This window comes from Pongo pygmaeus, chromosome 5 (assembly GCF_028885625.2).
Source record: "Pongo pygmaeus isolate AG05252 chromosome 5, NHGRI_mPonPyg2-v2.0_pri, whole genome shotgun sequence".
NCBI classification, from domain to species: domain Eukaryota; kingdom Metazoa; phylum Chordata; class Mammalia; order Primates; family Hominidae; genus Pongo; species Pongo pygmaeus.
The window spans coordinates 35,108,141-35,124,585 of NC_072378.2; the positions used below are offsets into that span (position 1 = coordinate 35,108,141).

The window sequence follows — 16,445 nt, forward strand, 5'->3', positions numbered from 1 at the left end:
AGCCTGGCCAACATGGTGAAACCCCATCTCTACTAAAAATACAAAAATTAGCTGGACATGCTGGAGGGTGCCTGTGATCCTCAGCTACTCGGGAGGCTGAGGCAGGAGAATTGCTTGAACCCGGGAGGCAGAGGTTGCAGTAAGCCAAGATCACACCACTGCACTCCAGCCTGGGCAACAAAGTGAGACTCTGTCTGAAAATAAATAAATGAATAAAATTATAGGTTGGGCACAGTAGCTTACACCTGTAATCTTAGCACTTTGGGAGGCCAAGGCAGGAGGACCTCTTGAGCCCAGGAGTTCAAGACCAGCTTAGGCAACATGGCAAGGCCCTGTCTTTACAAAAAAAAAAAAAAATTAGCCAGGTGAAGTGGTGATAGCGACAAGAGGCAGCCAAATGCCTAGGGAGATAGGGGCAGATACCCAGTGAAACCCCACCTCCAACCTGAACACAGTTTAAAGTCTGAAAGCCAAGCTACAAGTTAAATCCTCAGACCAGATTGAGAGCTTGTCTTCCAGTTTGATATGCCTTCCTCTGTTTGACCTCTACCCTTCCCCTATTTTACATATACCTACCCTTTCCTAACTGGTTTTCTACACTGTCACGCCCACCTTTGAGTGGTGTCTTCACTTTAACCTTTTTTGCATGCTCACAAACCAATCAGCATGTACTTCCCATTCTAAGTCCATAAAATGCCCCAGACCCAGCTACACAGGGGACTTTCCCGCCTTTGGGTAGGGGGACCACCCCCACATCCCCTCTCCACTGAAAGCTGTTTCATCACTCAATAAAACTCCCCGTCTTGCTCACTCTTTGATTGTCAGCACATCCTCATTCTTCTTGGGCACATGACAAGAAGTTGGGAACCAGTGTGCAAGCCAGACCTGGCCTGGGCGGGCCAAATAAGCGGGCTGTCTCCTGCAGCAAGTAGTGTGCCCGAGCAAGGCTTGGCCGGGGCATTGCCGGCCAGAGGTCCCCGGCTTACAGAGTGACCCAGAAAAAATTCCTAGGCCGGGTGCAGTGGCTCATGCCTGTAATCCTAGCACTTAAGGAGCCTGAAGTGGGCAGATCACTTGAGGTCAGGAGTTTGAAACCAGCCTGGCCAATATGGTGAAACCCCATCTCTACTAAAATACAAAAAAATTAGACAGGCATGGTGGTGGGCACCTGTAATCCCAGCTACTTGAGAGGCTGAGGCAGGAGAATTGCTTGAACCCGGGAGGCAGGTGTTGTGGTGAGTCAAGATGGCACCACTGCACTCCAGCCTGGACAATAGAGTGAGACGCCATCTGAAAAAAAGAAAAAAATTCCTGCATTGATGGCATGTGCCTGTATTCCTAGCCACTCAGGAGGCTAAGGGGGGAAGACTGCTTGGACCTGGGAGGCCAAGGCTGCTGTGAGCTGTGATTGCACCACTGCACTCCAGATTGGGTGACAGAATAAAACCCTGTCCCAAAAAATGAAAAAAATGTTTAGGCTGGGTGCAGTGGCTTATGCCTGTAATCCCAGCACTTTGGGAGGCTGAGGTGGGAGGATCACCTGAGGTCGGGAGTTCAAGACCAGCCTGGCCAACATGGTGAAACCTCATCTCCACAAAAATACCAAAATTAGCCGGGCGTGATGTTGGGTGCCTGTAATCCCAGCTACTCGGGAGGCTGAGGTGGGAGAATCGCTTGAACCTAGGAGGCGGAGGTTGCAGTTAGCCAAGATCGTTCCACTGCACTCCAGCCTGGGTGACAGAGTGAGACTCCTTCTCAAAAAAAAAAAAAAAAAAAAAAAAAAAAAGTTTAAAACCAGAAGTTCCTCCTCCTGCTTTCTGAGGGCACTGTATGCTGTAACTCAGTAGTTGTCAATAAACCATCACTTCTAACTGCATTCTGCAACTCACCTTGAATTCTTTCTGTGCATGATCCAGACCTCTTGTGGTCTGGACCCGGACCCTTTTTCCAGTAACATTTTATTTTGGTTTGGTTTGGTTATTTTTGAGTCAGGGTCTTGCTCTGTCATCCAGGATGGAAAGCAGTGGCATGATCACAGCTTACTGTAGCCTCAACCTCCTGTGCTCAAGTGACCCTCCCTGGTCAGCCTCCTGAGTAGCTGGGACTACAGACATGCACTAGCACATCTGGCTAATTTTTGAAACATTTTTTTTGTAGAGACAGGGTCTCACTATGTTGCCTAGGCTTGTCTGGAACTCCTGGGCTCAAGCCTCCTTCCTCAGCCTCCCAAAATGTTGAAATTACAGGCTTGAGCTACCGCACCAGCACAATTTTTTTTTCCGGAGACAGAGTCTTGCTCTGTCTTGCTCTGTTGCTCAGGCTGGAGTGTAGTGGCACAATCTTGGCTCACTGCAACCTCTGCCTCCCAGGTTCAAGCAATTCTCCTGCCTCAGCCTCCCAAGTAGCTGGCATTACAGGTGCCCACCACCATGCCCCGCTAATTTATTTATTTATTTATTTATTTTGAGACGGAGTCTCACTCTGTCGCCCAGGCTGGAGTACACTGGCTTGATCTTGGCTCACTGCAACCTCCACCTCCCGGGTTCCAGCAATTCTCCTGCCTCAGCCTCCTGAGTAGCTGGGACTACAGGCGCACGCCACCATGCCTGGCTAATTTTTGTATTTTTTAGTAGAGACGGGGTTTCACCATATTGGCCAGGCTGGTCTCAAACTTCTGACCTCGTGATCTGCCCACCTCAGCCTCCCAAAGTGCTGGGATTACAGGCATGAGCCACTGCGCCCGGCCAATTTTTTGTATTTTTTAGTAGAGATGGGGTTTCACCATGTTGGTCAGGCTGGTCTCAAACTCCTGACCTCAGGTCATCTGCCTGCCTAGGTCAACCAAAGTGCTGGGATTACAGGCATGAGCCACCAGGGCTGGCCTGCTTGCACAAATCTTAAGTGCACAATTTGATGGGTTTTGACAAATGCCTACCTTCACGTAATCCATACTCTTATCAACATACAGGACACTTCCATAATTTCCATTACTCAGCAATTTCCCTAGTGTTCATTCCCAGTTGACAGCCCAGACACAGCTAGTGGCCACCATGCCCAGCCCTACTTTTTTTTTTTTTTTTTTTTTTTAATGAGTCTTGCTCTGTCGCCCAGGCTGGAGTGCAGTGGCGCGATATTGGCTCACTGAAACCTCTGCCTCCTGGGTTCAAGCAATTCTGCCTCAGCCCCTACTGGTAGCTGGGATTACAGGTGCGCGCCACCACGCCCAGCTAATTTTTTGTATTTTTAATAGAGACGGAGTTTTGCCATGTTGGCCAGGCTGGTCTTGAACCCCTGATCTCAGGTGATCCACCTGCCTCGGCCTCCCAAAGTGTTGGGATTATAGGCGTGAGCCACCACGTCCAGCCCCTACTTTCTGTTTTTAAAATTGTAACCATTATGGTTGTGATAATATCTCTTTGTGGTTTTGCTTTGCACTTCCACAATGATTAATATTATTTTCAAGCACTTTTTAAATGGGCTTTTTGGCCTTTTGTATACTTTCTTTTGTGAAGTGTTCAAGTCTTTTTTTTTTTTTTTTTTTTTTTTTTTGAGACAGAGTCTTGCCCGGTTGCTCGGTTGCCCAAGCTGGAATGCAGTGGCACAATCGCAGCTCACTGCAGCCTTAACCTCGGCGGTTCAAACGATCCTCCCATCTGTTTTTATTTTGTAGAGATGTGTCTCACCATGTTGCCTGGGCTGATCTCAAACTCCTGGGCTCAAGTAATCCTTCCTCCTTGGCTTCCCTAAATGGTGGGATTACAGGTATGAGTCACTCTGCCCGGCCTGTTCAAGTCTTTTCCCATTAAAAACTTTTTATGTTTTTTTTTCATTGATTTGTAAGAGTTTAAAAAATATATTCTGGATCCAACTCCTTTGTGAAATAAATGTTTATGAGTATTTTCTCAGTCTATGTCATGAGCTGAAGTTTTATTAATAGATTCTGATGGAGTTTAATTTATCCAATTTTCAGATGACCATTGTTTTCTATGTCCTAAGAAATCTTTGCTTACCCCCAGATTACAGGTCCCTAGTACTTCACATTAGTGTCGAATCAAACAAGCACCCACTTCTTTAAACTCAGGGGTCAAGAAGTCCAAACAGACTTCTTTGGTGAGCAAATGAAGGATTTTAAAGGACATCCAAGAAGGTTAGGAACAAGAGCCTGGGGTTCTCGGGACTTAAATCTAAGGTTGATTTCACTGCCTCCTTTCCCAAGCAGAATAATCCTCACGTGTCACTGACACAGCCTAGATTAGAGTCATCAACCAAGCCGAATCACCTGCACTCTGCTGACCCAACAAAGCAGCCCTGCCCCATTGCACAATTGCAAGGATTTGGGAAGAGCGGGGAGTAAGTACAAGGTTGCTAGTCTGGGAGTGAGTACAAGGTTGCTAGTCTGGGAGTGAGTACAAGGTTGCCAGTCTGGGAGTGAGTACAAGGTTGCTAGTCTGGGAGTGAGTACAAGGTTGCCAGTCTGGGAGTGAGTACAAGGTTGCCAGTCTGGGAGACTGCATGTCCCTTCTTCCAATGATGAGCCTGTCTGACGAAGAAGGCAGTTTGTAGGGTGTGGCTTTTTTTTTTTTTTTGAGACGGAATCTGGCTCTGTCACCCAGGTTAAAGTGCAGTGGCGTCATCTCAGCTCACTGCAACCTCCGCCTCCTGGGTTCAAGTGGTTCGCCTGCCTCAGCCTCCCAAGTAGCTGGGACTACAGGCGCGCACCATCATGCCTGGCTAATTTTGTATTTTTAGTACGGACAGGGTTTCGCCATGTTAGCCAGGCTGGTCTTGAACTCCTAACCTCAAGTGATCCCCCTGCCTCAGCCTCCCAAAGTGCTGGGATTACAGGCGTGAGCTACCACACTGGGCTTGTAGGGTGTGGTTCTGAGAAATGGTCCCACAATGGCAGCCATGACATGTGGTGGGCCCCTCCCACCATGTTATTTTCTTTTTATTTCCTTTCTTTATTGTTTAACAATGATTAACTTAATTTTTAAAATTCATAGTTTAAACATCAAACTTTTGAAAAAGTATAGAGTGAAATACATCCCTCCCACCTCTACCCTTCACAACAGATAACCACTATTTCTAGTTTCTTAGCTCCTTGGAGAGTTGTGTTTTTTTTTTTTTTGAGACAGGGTCTCACTGGATCAGGGTCAGGATGGAGTACAGTGGTCCAATCATAGCTCACTGTAATCTTGAACTCCTGGGCTCAAGTGATTCTCCCACCTCTGCCTCCCAAGTAGCTGGGACTACATGTATGTGCCACCATGCCCAGCTAATTAAAAACAAAAAACAAAAAACTTTTTTGGGCTGGGTGCAGTGGCTTACACCAATAAGCCTAGCACTTTAGGAGGCTGAGGAGATGGGTCACTTGAGGCCAGGAGTTCCAGACCAGCCTGGCCAACATGGCGAAACCCAGTCTCTACTAAAAAAAAAAAAAAAAAAAATTAGCTGGACATAGTGGCACGTGCTTGTAATCCCAGCTATTTGCAAGGGTGAGGTGGGAGAATCACTTGAATCCAGGAGACAGAGGTTGCAATGAGCTGTGATCATGCCACTGAACTCTAGCCTGGGCAACAGAGCGAGACTGTCTCAAAAAAAAAAAACCCAAAACTTTTTTGTAGAGATGAAGGTCTCCCTATGTTGCCCAAGCTGGTCTCAGACTCCTGGGTTCAAGTGATGCTCCCACCTTGGCTTCTCAAAGCTCTGTGATCCTTTGAGATTTGTAATGCATTTATAAAATAATATAAATAGTTAGTATCTCTCTTTTTAATATAAATGGTATCAGGCCGGGCGCGGTGGCTCACGCCTGTAATCCCAGCACTTTGGGAGGCCGAGATGGGCTGATCACAAGGTCAGGAGATCGAGACCATCCTGGCTAACACGGTGAAACCTTGTCTCTACTAAAAATACAAAAAAAAATTAGCCAGGCGTGGTGGAGAGTGCCTGTAGTCCCAGCTGCTCGGGAGGCTGAGACAGGAGAATGGCGTCAACCCGGGAGTCAGAGGTTGCAGTGAGCCGAGGTCACACCACCACTCCAGCCTGGGTGACAGAGCAAGACTCCGTCTCAAAAAAAAAAAAAAAAAATATATATATATATATATAAATGGTATCTACTATAAACACTGATCTGCACCTTGCTTTCTTCAATTAATATATCTTTGAGAGTTCTTCATGTCAGTATACACAGATACTTCTCATTGTTTCCTATAGGTGCGTACTATTCTGCTATATGCATGTCCCATAATGTATTTAACCAGGCCCTTGTTGATGGGGATTTAAGTTTACAGACTTTTGCTCTTTTTTCCAAAGAGTGCTTCAATGAGTAATCTTGTATACACATCATTTTGCAATCCTGTAACTATAACTGTAGGATAAATTCCTAGAAATGGAATTGGTGAGTTACCAGGTGTATACACAGGGAATTTTCGTAGACACTGTCAAACTGTCTTCAACAGGAACTGTTTAAATTTACACATGTATGACGGTTCCTATTTACCTATAGTCATGGCTATTCAAAGTGATATCAATTTTTTGGATTTTTACTAATCCAGTAAGTGATAAATGGTATCTCAGTAATTTTTAATTTAAATTCATCTTGTAGTGAGGATGAGTATTTTTTCAGATGTATAAAGGACATTTATATATACATTTCCTTTTCATTTGTATTTTTCTATTGAGTTGATGGTAATTTTATTGTTATTTTGTAAGAGCTCTTTATATAATATATCCAATATCTTTTAAAAAGTCAGGCTAGGCCGGGCGTGGTGGCTCACGCCTGTAATCCCAGCACTTTGGGAGGCCGAGGCGGGCAGATCACGAGGTCAGGAGATCGAGACCATCCTGGCTAACACAGTGAAACCCCGTCTCTACTAAAAATATAAAAAATTAGCCGGGTGTGGTGGCAGGCACCTGTAGTCCCAGCTACTCAAGAGGCTGAGGCAGGAGAATGGCGTGAACCCGGGAGGCGGAGTTTGCAGTGAGCTGAGATTGCGCCACTGCACTCCAGCCTGGGTGACAGAGCAAGACTCTGTCTCAAAAAAAAAAAAAAAAAAAAAAAAAGTCAGGCTAGTCCCGGCTGTGTGCGGTGGCTCATGCCTGTAATCCCAGAACTTTGGGAGGCCAAGACGGGCTGATCACCTGAGGTCGGGAGTTGGAGACAAGCTGACCAACATGGAGAAACCCAGTCTCTACTAAAAATACAAAATTAGCCAGGCATGGTGGCGCACACCTGTAATCCCAGCTATTTGGGGGGCTGAAGCAGGAGAATCGCTTGAACCCGGGAGGTGGAGGTTGCGGTGAGCTGAGATCGCGCCATTGCATTCCAGCCTGGGCAACAAGAGCGAAACACCGTCTCAAAAAAAAAAAAAAAAAAAAAAAAGTCAGGCTAGTCCCAAGGTAGTGAGTTACCTTAATCGATTGCTCCCACTAAGTTACAGATCAAACTCCTTGTTTACTCTTTTTTTTTTTTTTTGGTAGAGAAGAGATCTCCCTGTGTTGCCCAGGCTGATAACTCCTGGGCTCAAGTGATCCTCCTGTGTCAGTTTCCCAGAGTGCTGGAATTACAGGTGTGACCCACTGCACCTGGCTGTTCTACTCTTTCCTCCTTCCTCACTACTTTGACTACACTTAAATAAATAGGCTGAGATGGTGGCTCATGCCTATAATCCCCAAAATTCAAAAATTAGCTGGATGTCCAGCCAGGAGTGGTGGCTCACTCCTGTAATCCCAGCACTTTGGGAAGCCAAGGCAGGAGGACTGCTTGAGCTCAGGAGTTCAAGACTAGCCTGGACAACACAGTGAGACCTCTTCTCTACAAATAATAAAAAAACTAGCTGGGCATGGTGACACATGTCTGTGGTCCCAGGTACCCAGGAGGCTGAGGTAGGGGAATTCCTTGAGCCCAGGAAGTTGAGGCTGCAGTGAGCTGTGATTCCACCACTGCACTCCAGCTTGGGCAACAGAGTGAGATCATGTCTCAAAAAAAGAGAAAAAAATCCTAAAAACAAAAAACAAAAACCAAAAACAAACGTGGTGGTGTGACTGTAGTTCCAGCTGCTGCTCCTAGGGAGGCTGAGGCGGGACGATTGCTTGAGCCCAGGAGTTCAAGGTTACAGTGAACCATGATCATGCCACTACACCCCAGCCTGGGCAACAGAATGAGACCCTGCCTCTAAATCAGTACATGAATAAAAATAAAAAGTCAGGTTTAGCTTTCCAGCCCCGGCCCCGGCCCCTGCAGCCGCAGAGATGTTGATGCCTAAGAAGAACCGGATTGCCATTTATGAACTCCTTTTTAAGGAGGGAGTCATGGTGACCAAGAAGGATGTCCACATGCCTAAGCACCTGGAGCTGGCAGACAAGAATGTGCCCAACCTTCATGTCATGAAGGCCATGCAGTCTCTCAAGTCCCGAGGCTATGTGAAGGAACAGTTTGCCTGGAGACATTTCTACTGGTACCTTACCAATGAGGGTATCCAGTATCTCCATGATTACCTTCATCTGCCCCTGGAGATTGTGCCTGTCACCCTACACCGTAGCCATCCAGAGACTGGCAGGCCTCGGCCTAAAGGTCTGGAGGGTGAGCAACCTGCGAGACTCACAAGAGGGGAAGCTGAGAGAGATACCTACAGACGGAGTGCTGTGCCACCTGGTGCTGACAAGAAAGCCGAGTCTGGGGCTGGGTCAGCAACCGAATTCCAGTTTAGAGGTGGATTTGGCTGTGGACGTAGTCAGCTACCTCAGTAAAATTGGAGAGGATTCTTTTGCGTTGAATAAACTTACAGCCAAAAAAAAAAAAGTCAGGTTTAATGGGGGTATAATTTACATAAAATAAGATACACTTGCCATGTGTGGTGGCTCACTCCTATAATCCTAGCCTTTGGGAGGCTGCAGGAGGATCACTTGAGGCTAGGAGTTGAAGATCAGCCTGGGCAACATAAAAATCCCATCTTAAAAAAAAAAAAGTTAAAAAAAAAGACATAAAAGATATACTTTTTAGGGGAGCTATCCCTTTTATGTGGAAGGCGTTCCAGCTGGGGGCTACATGTTGGTGATTTGAAGTCTCTATCTGAAAAAAATGAGCTTCAGCCATTGCAGCAAAGGAGTTTCTTGGGGCAGGTTGCACTTGGGCCTGGACTGTGGAGGTCTCAGGTGTACAGGCAGTGTGTTCAATGGAAAGTGGGTAAGCACTGGACTCTATCTGGGCTCAAATTCTCTTTTTCCCACGTATTAACTATGCAATCTTGTTCAGATTATATCATCTCCTTCAGTCTCAGTTTCCTTATCAGTAAAAAAAGCTTCAAAATCAAATCCCATCAGATAACATAATGAAAGAACATTGCCTAGTGCTGACACAAACCAGGTGCTTAATAAATGTTAGTTTCCCTTCTCTCCCAGTAAAAGCCAAGCCACTAAAAGATAACATGCCATAGGGCAGCAGAATGGCGTATGTGTGTGGGTGTGTGTGTGTGTGTGTTTGTAAGTGTCTCATTCCCAACCACAACCTCAGGTTCTGCTGGAGTATGAAGCCATATAGAGGCCACTCATGTTCCTGTTTCCAGCTTGGCACCCCTAGAGTCAGACTGGAAGCTTCCTGCGCTAATAGAATACTCCCTGACCAAAGATCATATCTATCTAAGAAAAGACATTTCATGAGTGAGTCATAGGGCCGGTGGGGTAGCTCATGCCTATAATCTCAACACTTTGAGAGGCTGAGGTGGGCAGATAGATTGGGCCCAGAAGTTCAAGACTAGCCTGGGCAATATTGTGAAATCCAGTCTCTTCAAAAAAATACAAAAGGTATGGTGGCATGCATCTGTAGTCCCAGCTACTCGGGAGGCTGGGGTGGGAGGATCACTTGAGCCTGGGAGGTGGAGGTTGCAGTGAGCTGAGATCATACCACTGCACTCCAGCCTGGGTGATAGATTGAGAACTTGTCTCAAAAAATAAAAAAATAAAAAAGTGACTAATAACACCTTTTCAGTAAGCTGCTACTCAAAACTACCCTGCCAAACCCGTTCTTCTGCCTTAGTGATTAGTGCCTGCCCAGCTTCCGCCTAACACCACAACCTGTTGGTCCAACAGCTTTAGATTAATAAAGAGGTTCAACAAAGAACATGTTCCCCAGGCCCTGGGACTTTGGCCTTTTCTATTCTCAGTAGTGAGCCCTTTGTTTACTGTGAGGGAGCCAGGACAGTAACAGTGGAACTAATAAATAATTATTTCCTTCCCACATAGCCAGGCAAAGATGGATGGTGTCTGCCACCACCTTGTAGGTGCCAGATGGGCATCCTCATCGTAGTCTTAGTGTTGTTCTCATTTGCCCAGGCTAGGTGGAGAAAGCTTTGTCTCCAGATACCCATGGCCTTGGAAAGCAGCAGCTAGGTCACCTCCCAAGCGATTTCACTTGCAGAGTGTAGAGTGGGATGAAGATTGCCAGCCACAGTCATGAGTTCCCAGCCACAGCTATGTTTACACCTACCTGGGAGGCCTGGCATGAGCTTTTACAACCCTACATCCCGCTGTTGTTTCCAAATAGAAATATCCAGTTTTAGCCTTCTGAGTCCACTTCATGGCCACAAGCTCTCAGTTCAAAATGAAAAGTTAGCAGGGAAGGCCACAATGGTATGATCTTTCTCAGTGAGGCATCCATCAACAGATCAACAGCTCTGGAAGTATCACTCAGAGTACAGAGGCAAGTCTGTCTTTGGAATTCAGCCTCTCCCCTGCACTTCAGGGCCCTGAGGTTTGGCAATGGAACTAAGAATTGTAGATTCTGAAGAGTGCCTAACAGATGGAGGAGTCACCTGCTGATACGATGGAGTAGAAACAAGATGTAAAAACAAACAAAACAACAAAGTGAAGCTGAAGTATCTTATTGGGAGAAGAATAATGCCTCTCCAGTTCCACAGCTCATCCCCTGTGTGACCCTGAAGAGGCTTGGAGGGATTCCTGGATTTGGAATTCAAGAGACCTAGGTTTTGGGTACTTATTCTTATTGACAGTCCCAACACTATCCACCAATTACTGCATGCTTACCATGCAGTGCTAAGTGCTTTATTATTCGTTGTTTTTTTTTTTTTTTTTGAGATGGAGTCTTGCTCTGTCGCCCAGGCTGGAGTGCAGTGGCATGATCTCGGCTCACTGCAAGCTCCACCTCCCAGGTTGATGCCATTCTCCTGCCTCAGCCTCTTGAGTAGCTGGGACTACAGGCACCCGCCACCATGCCCAGCTAACTTTTTGTATTTTTAGTAGAGATGGAGTTTCACCGTGTTAGACAGGATGGTCTCAATCTCTTGACCTCGTGATCCACCTGTCTTGGCCTCCCAAAGTGCTGGGATTACAGGCATGAGCCACCACACCCGGCCAAGTGCTTTATGAGAATGATCTTAATCAGCCCTCACAGCCATGACCCTCTGAAAGAGGTACTATTATCATCCCCATTTTACAGATGAGAAAGCTGAGACACAAAGAGGTTAAGCAACTTCCCCAAGATCAAAGCAGCAGCTTGTGGTGATACTGGGATTCAAACACAGGCAGACTGGATCTAGAGGCTGTGCTCATGACCATTGTGCTACTGCCTTTTGATAAAGTTGTCTTATCATAGTCCTTACCATAAAAGGCTGTAATTCTTTGTTTAAATACTTATGTCCCACACTAAACTTCATGATGGGCACAGTGTGTTACTCATTTTCCTATTAATGGTGGCCAACAGAGACCTGAACACAAAGAGAATGCTCAGTAAACATTTGTTGAATAACTGAGTATTACTTTTTGTGTTTCAGCATTGTGGAAAGATATAGGAGAGTTCAGGAAGGTGTAGGTTAGTATGGAACTAAGGACCCAAGTCTTCTGGTGGTGACAATGGAAATTACGACCTTAAACTGGTACCTCCTTTGAGTTAGGCTTTGCAGACTGGGTTAGGCAAGACCAATGGTTGCAGCTGTACATACCATTTTAGGCCCAGGATGCGTTTTTATACTTCTTCTTTGACAACAGTACTCCCCCAAGTTTTCGGTATTCCTCCTTCTCTCCCTGAGGTTTAAGTGGAACTGGCAATCACAGTTTTCTATTCATCCCCAACCAAGGAGGACTCTTGATGTATAAGTGTGCCCATTTAGGTCCTTCCCTGGCTTCTGGCATTATGTGCTAGAAGAATGGAAGTTTGGTGATAAATGAGGCTGTCCCATCTGTGTGGAGGAAACCAGGTTGCAACGTGGGACAATGAGGCCAGTGTGCAAAGAGAAGCAGACAAGCAGAGATGAGAAAAGCAGAGAGACCGAGTGACATTATTTCAGGCCCTAGGTCAATCACACCTGAGGATAAATCTACCCTTCAATGTCCCAGCTTTCTGAGCCTCTATATCCTATTTACCTAAGCACGTTTAAGTAGGGTTTTGTCATATGCAACTGGAAAATTTCTTCCAGGCATGAGCCACCACACCTGGCCTACTGGAAGAATTTTTTAGGAAGGGATAAAGCTAAGTAATTCAACTGGTTAATTTACATAGATTGTTATATTAAAATAACAGAAATGAGTTGTAATACTTAAAACACTTGGTAGATGCAAATCAATAGACCAATGAAACAGACCAGAAAGCCCAGAGATGAAATAGAATGAATATAGAGGAGTTTAGCCTATAATAAAATAGGATTTCAAATTAGTAGGAAAAATGATAGATTTTCAAAAACTGGTGCTAGGATAACTAGGTTGATGTTTGTGAAAACAAAAATTAGCATAGATCCCTCTTCCACACCTTACTTTAAAATAAGTTCCAGATGGATAAAGATATAAGCATGAAAAAAAAGAAATAATAAAAGGATTAGAAAAAATGAGATAGGCATAGTGGCTCACACCTATAATCCCAGCACTTTGGGAGGCCAAGGCGGGAGGATCACTTGAGTCCAGGAGTTCAAGACCAGCCTGGGTAACACAGCAAGACTTTGTCTCTAAAAAAATTTTTTTAATTAGCCAGGCATGGTGGTATGTGCCTGTAGTACCAGCTACTTGGGTGGCTCAGGTGGGAGGATTGCTTGAGCCCAAAAGGCCAAGGCTGCAGTGAGCTGTGACTGCACCACCACACTCCAGCCTGGGTGACAGAGACTGTCTTTCTTTTTTTCTCTTTCAGTGAGATGCAGTTAGAGGTCCTTCTCAAAAGAAAAAAAAAAAAAAAAAGAAAGAAAGAAAAAAAGAAAAGAAAAATATGTGGGAGAATTTATTTTTTATTTTTATTTTTTTGAGACGGAGTCTTGCTCTTTCACCCAAGCTGGAGTGCAGTGGCATGATCTCGACTCACCGCAGCCTCTGCCTCCCAGGTTCAAGCGATTCTCGTGCCTCAGCCTCCTGAGTAGCTGGGATTACAGGCACGCGCCACCATGCCCAGCTAATTTTTGTATTTTTAGTAGAGATGGGGTTTCGCCATGTTGGCCAGGCTGGTCTCAAACTCCTGACCTCAGGCAATCTACCCACCTCTGACTCCCAAAGTGCTGGGATTACAGGCGTGAGCCACCATGCCCAGCCCATGTGTGAGAGAATTTAAACAAATAATCTTAGAAAGGCCTATCTACATATGACATAAAACCCAGAAGTCAAAAAAGAAAAGATAAATAAGTTTGACCAACATACAAATTAAAACCTTTTTTTCAGGATAAAAACTACCCAAAATAATGCCAAAGACAAATAACAAGTGGAAAAATATTTGCAAATCATATAAGAGGGATGGAGTTAATTTCCTTAATATATGAAGAGCTCTCTACAAATCAATAAGAAAAGGATGAGACTAGGGCCAGGCATGGTGGCTCACGCCTGTAATCCCAGCACTTTGGGAGGCCAAGGCAGGCAGATCACGAGGTCAGGAGATCGAGACCATACTGGCTAACATGGTGAAACCCTGTCTCTACTAAAAAACACAAAAAAATTAGCTGAGCATGGTGGTGGGTGCCTGTAGTCCCAGCTACTCGGGAGGCTGAGGCAGGAGAGTGGTGTGAACCCAGGAGGCGGAGCCTGCAGTGAGCTGAGATCCCACCACTGCACTCCAGCGTGGGCGACAGAGCGAGACTCCGTCTCAAAAAAAAAAAAAGAAAAAAGAAAAAAGAAAAGAAAAGGATGAGACTAACAATATAACAGATAAAGGGGCAAAGAATATAAAAAGGCAGTCAGGCAATCCCAGTACTTTAGGAGGCCAAGGCGGGTGGATCATTTGAGGTCAGGAATTAGGAGACCAGCCTAGCCAACGTAGTGAAAGCTCGTCTCTACAAAAAATACAAAAATTAGCCGGGTGTGGTGGTGGGCGCCTGTAATTCCAGCTACCTGGGAGGCTGAGGAATGAGAATCACTTGAGCCCAGGAGGTGGAGTTTGTAGTGAGCCAAGATCACACCACTGCACTCCAACCTGGGTGACAGAGTGAGACTCTGTTGCAAACCAGCCTGGGTGGGACAGAGTGAGACTCTGTCTCAAACCAACCTGGGTGACAGAGTGAGACTCTGTCACAAAAAAAAAAAAAAAAAAAAAAAAAAAGGCAATCTACAAAGAAGGATCTGTGAAATCTTTTTTTTTGAGACAGGGTCTCATTCTGTCACCTGGGCTGGAGTGCAGTGGCACAATCACGACTGAGTACAGCCTCAATCTCCTGGGCTCAAGTGATCCTCCCACCTTAGCCTTCTGAGTAGCTGAAACTACAGGTGTGTGACACCATGCCTGGCTAATATTTGTATTTTTTGTAGAGACAGGGTCTTACCATGTTGCTCAGGCTCACTGGACTTTTTAACATATGAAATATGTTCACCTTTATTCATACAGAGAAACACAAATTAAAATTATAATACAGCCAGGCACAGTGGCTCACGCCTGTGCACTTCGGGAGGCCGGAGTGGGCAGATCACTTGAGGCCAAGAGTTCAAGACCAGCCTGGCCAACATGCTGAAATCCCAACTCCACCAAAAATACAAAAATTAGCCAGGTGTGGTGGCGTGCACCTGTAATCTCAGCTACTTGGGAGGCTGAGGCATGAGAATCACTTGAACCCGGGAGGCAGAGTTTGCAGTGTGCCAAGATTGGGCCACTGCACTCCAGCCTGGGTGACAGAGTGAGACTCTGTCTCAAAAAAGAAATGATAATACAATGCCATTTTTTATTTATCAGACAGAGTACAAAAGCACTCTCAAATACAACCACAATGAAGGGCGATTTAGCATTATTTTTCAAAATTACAAATGCAAAGAAAGCTCTTCAACCTAGCAATTTCACTCCTAGAATTTTATCTTTTTTTTTTTTCTTTCTTTCTTTCTTTGAGATGGAGTTTTGCTCGTTGCCCACGCTGAAGTGCAATGGCACGGTCTTGGCTCACTGCAACCCCCGCCTCCCGGGTTCAAGTGATTCTCCTGCCTCAGCTTCCTAAGTAGCTGGGATTACAGGTGTGTGCCACCACGCCTGGCTAATTTCTCTATTTTTAGTAGAGAATGTTTCACCATGTTTTCATGGTTTCACCATGTTGGCCAGGCTGGTTGCGAACTTCTGACCTCAGGTGATCCACCCACCTTGGCCTCCCAAAGTGCTGGGATTACAAGCGTGAGCCACCGCACCCAGCCAATCTTTTTTTTTTTTTTTTTTTTTTGAGACAGAGTCTCACTCTGTCACCTAGGCTGGAGTGCAGTGGTGCCGTCTCCCCTCACTGCAACCTACACCTTCTGGGTCCAAGCAATTCTCCTGCCTCAGTCTCCCGAGTAGCTGGGATTACAGGTGCGCACCACAACACCTGGCTAATTTTTCTACTTTTAGTAGAGACAGGGTTTCACCATGTTGGTCAGGCTGGTCTTGAACTCCTGACTTCAGGTGATCCACCCGCCTTGGCCTCCCAAAGTGCTGGGATTACAGGTCTGAGCCACAGTGCCCAGACCAAACTTTATCTTATAAACATATTTGCATGTCTGTGAATTAATGATGTACTGCAGCATCACTAAATTAGGAAGAGACAGGAAACAATTTAAGCATTCATCAATAAAGGACTGATTAATATATGGAGGTACATCTACACAACGAAATACTATGCATCTGTAAAACAGAACCAGGAAACATATTTTTGTTTGCATATGGATAATCTTTTTCTGGAAAGATACGTAAGAAACTGGGAACAAGGGGCTGGGTGCAGTGGCTTACGCCTGTAATCCCAGCACTTTAGGAGGCCAAGGCAGGTGGATCACTTGAGGCCAGGAGTTCAAGATCAGCCTGGCTAACATGGTGAAACCCCGTCTCTACTAAAAATAGAAAAATTAACTGGGCGTGGCAGTGCACACCTGTAGTGCCAGCTACTGGGGAGGCTGAAGCAGGAGAATCACTTGAACCCGGGAGGCAGAGGTTGCAGTAATCCAAGAGTGTACCATTGCACTCCAGCCTGGGCTATAGTGAGACTCTGTCTCTATAAAAAAAAAAAAAGAGGCCGGGGGCG

The 16,445-nt window shown here is 45.6% G+C and overlaps 1 protein-coding gene across 1 annotated transcript; it reads left to right on the plus strand.

Moving 5' to 3' along the window:
- The first annotated feature begins 8,219 nt into the window (after nucleotides 1-8,219).
- LOC129038557 (small ribosomal subunit protein eS10-like) lies at nucleotides 8,220-8,760 on the plus strand. The gene has a single exon (XM_054491707.2). It carries the CDS (start codon nucleotides 8,251-8,253, stop codon nucleotides 8,746-8,748), a length of 498 nt encoding a protein of 165 aa, XP_054347682.2. The 5' UTR covers nucleotides 8,220-8,250; the 3' UTR covers nucleotides 8,749-8,760.
- Nucleotides 8,761-16,445: the final 7,685 nt, after the last annotated feature.

Excerpts from the sequence above, each read along its gene's own strand:
- LOC129038557 (XM_054491707.2), top strand. The coding sequence starts at position 8,251 with ATGTTGATGCCTAAGAAGAACCGGATTGCCATTTATGAACTCCTTTTT.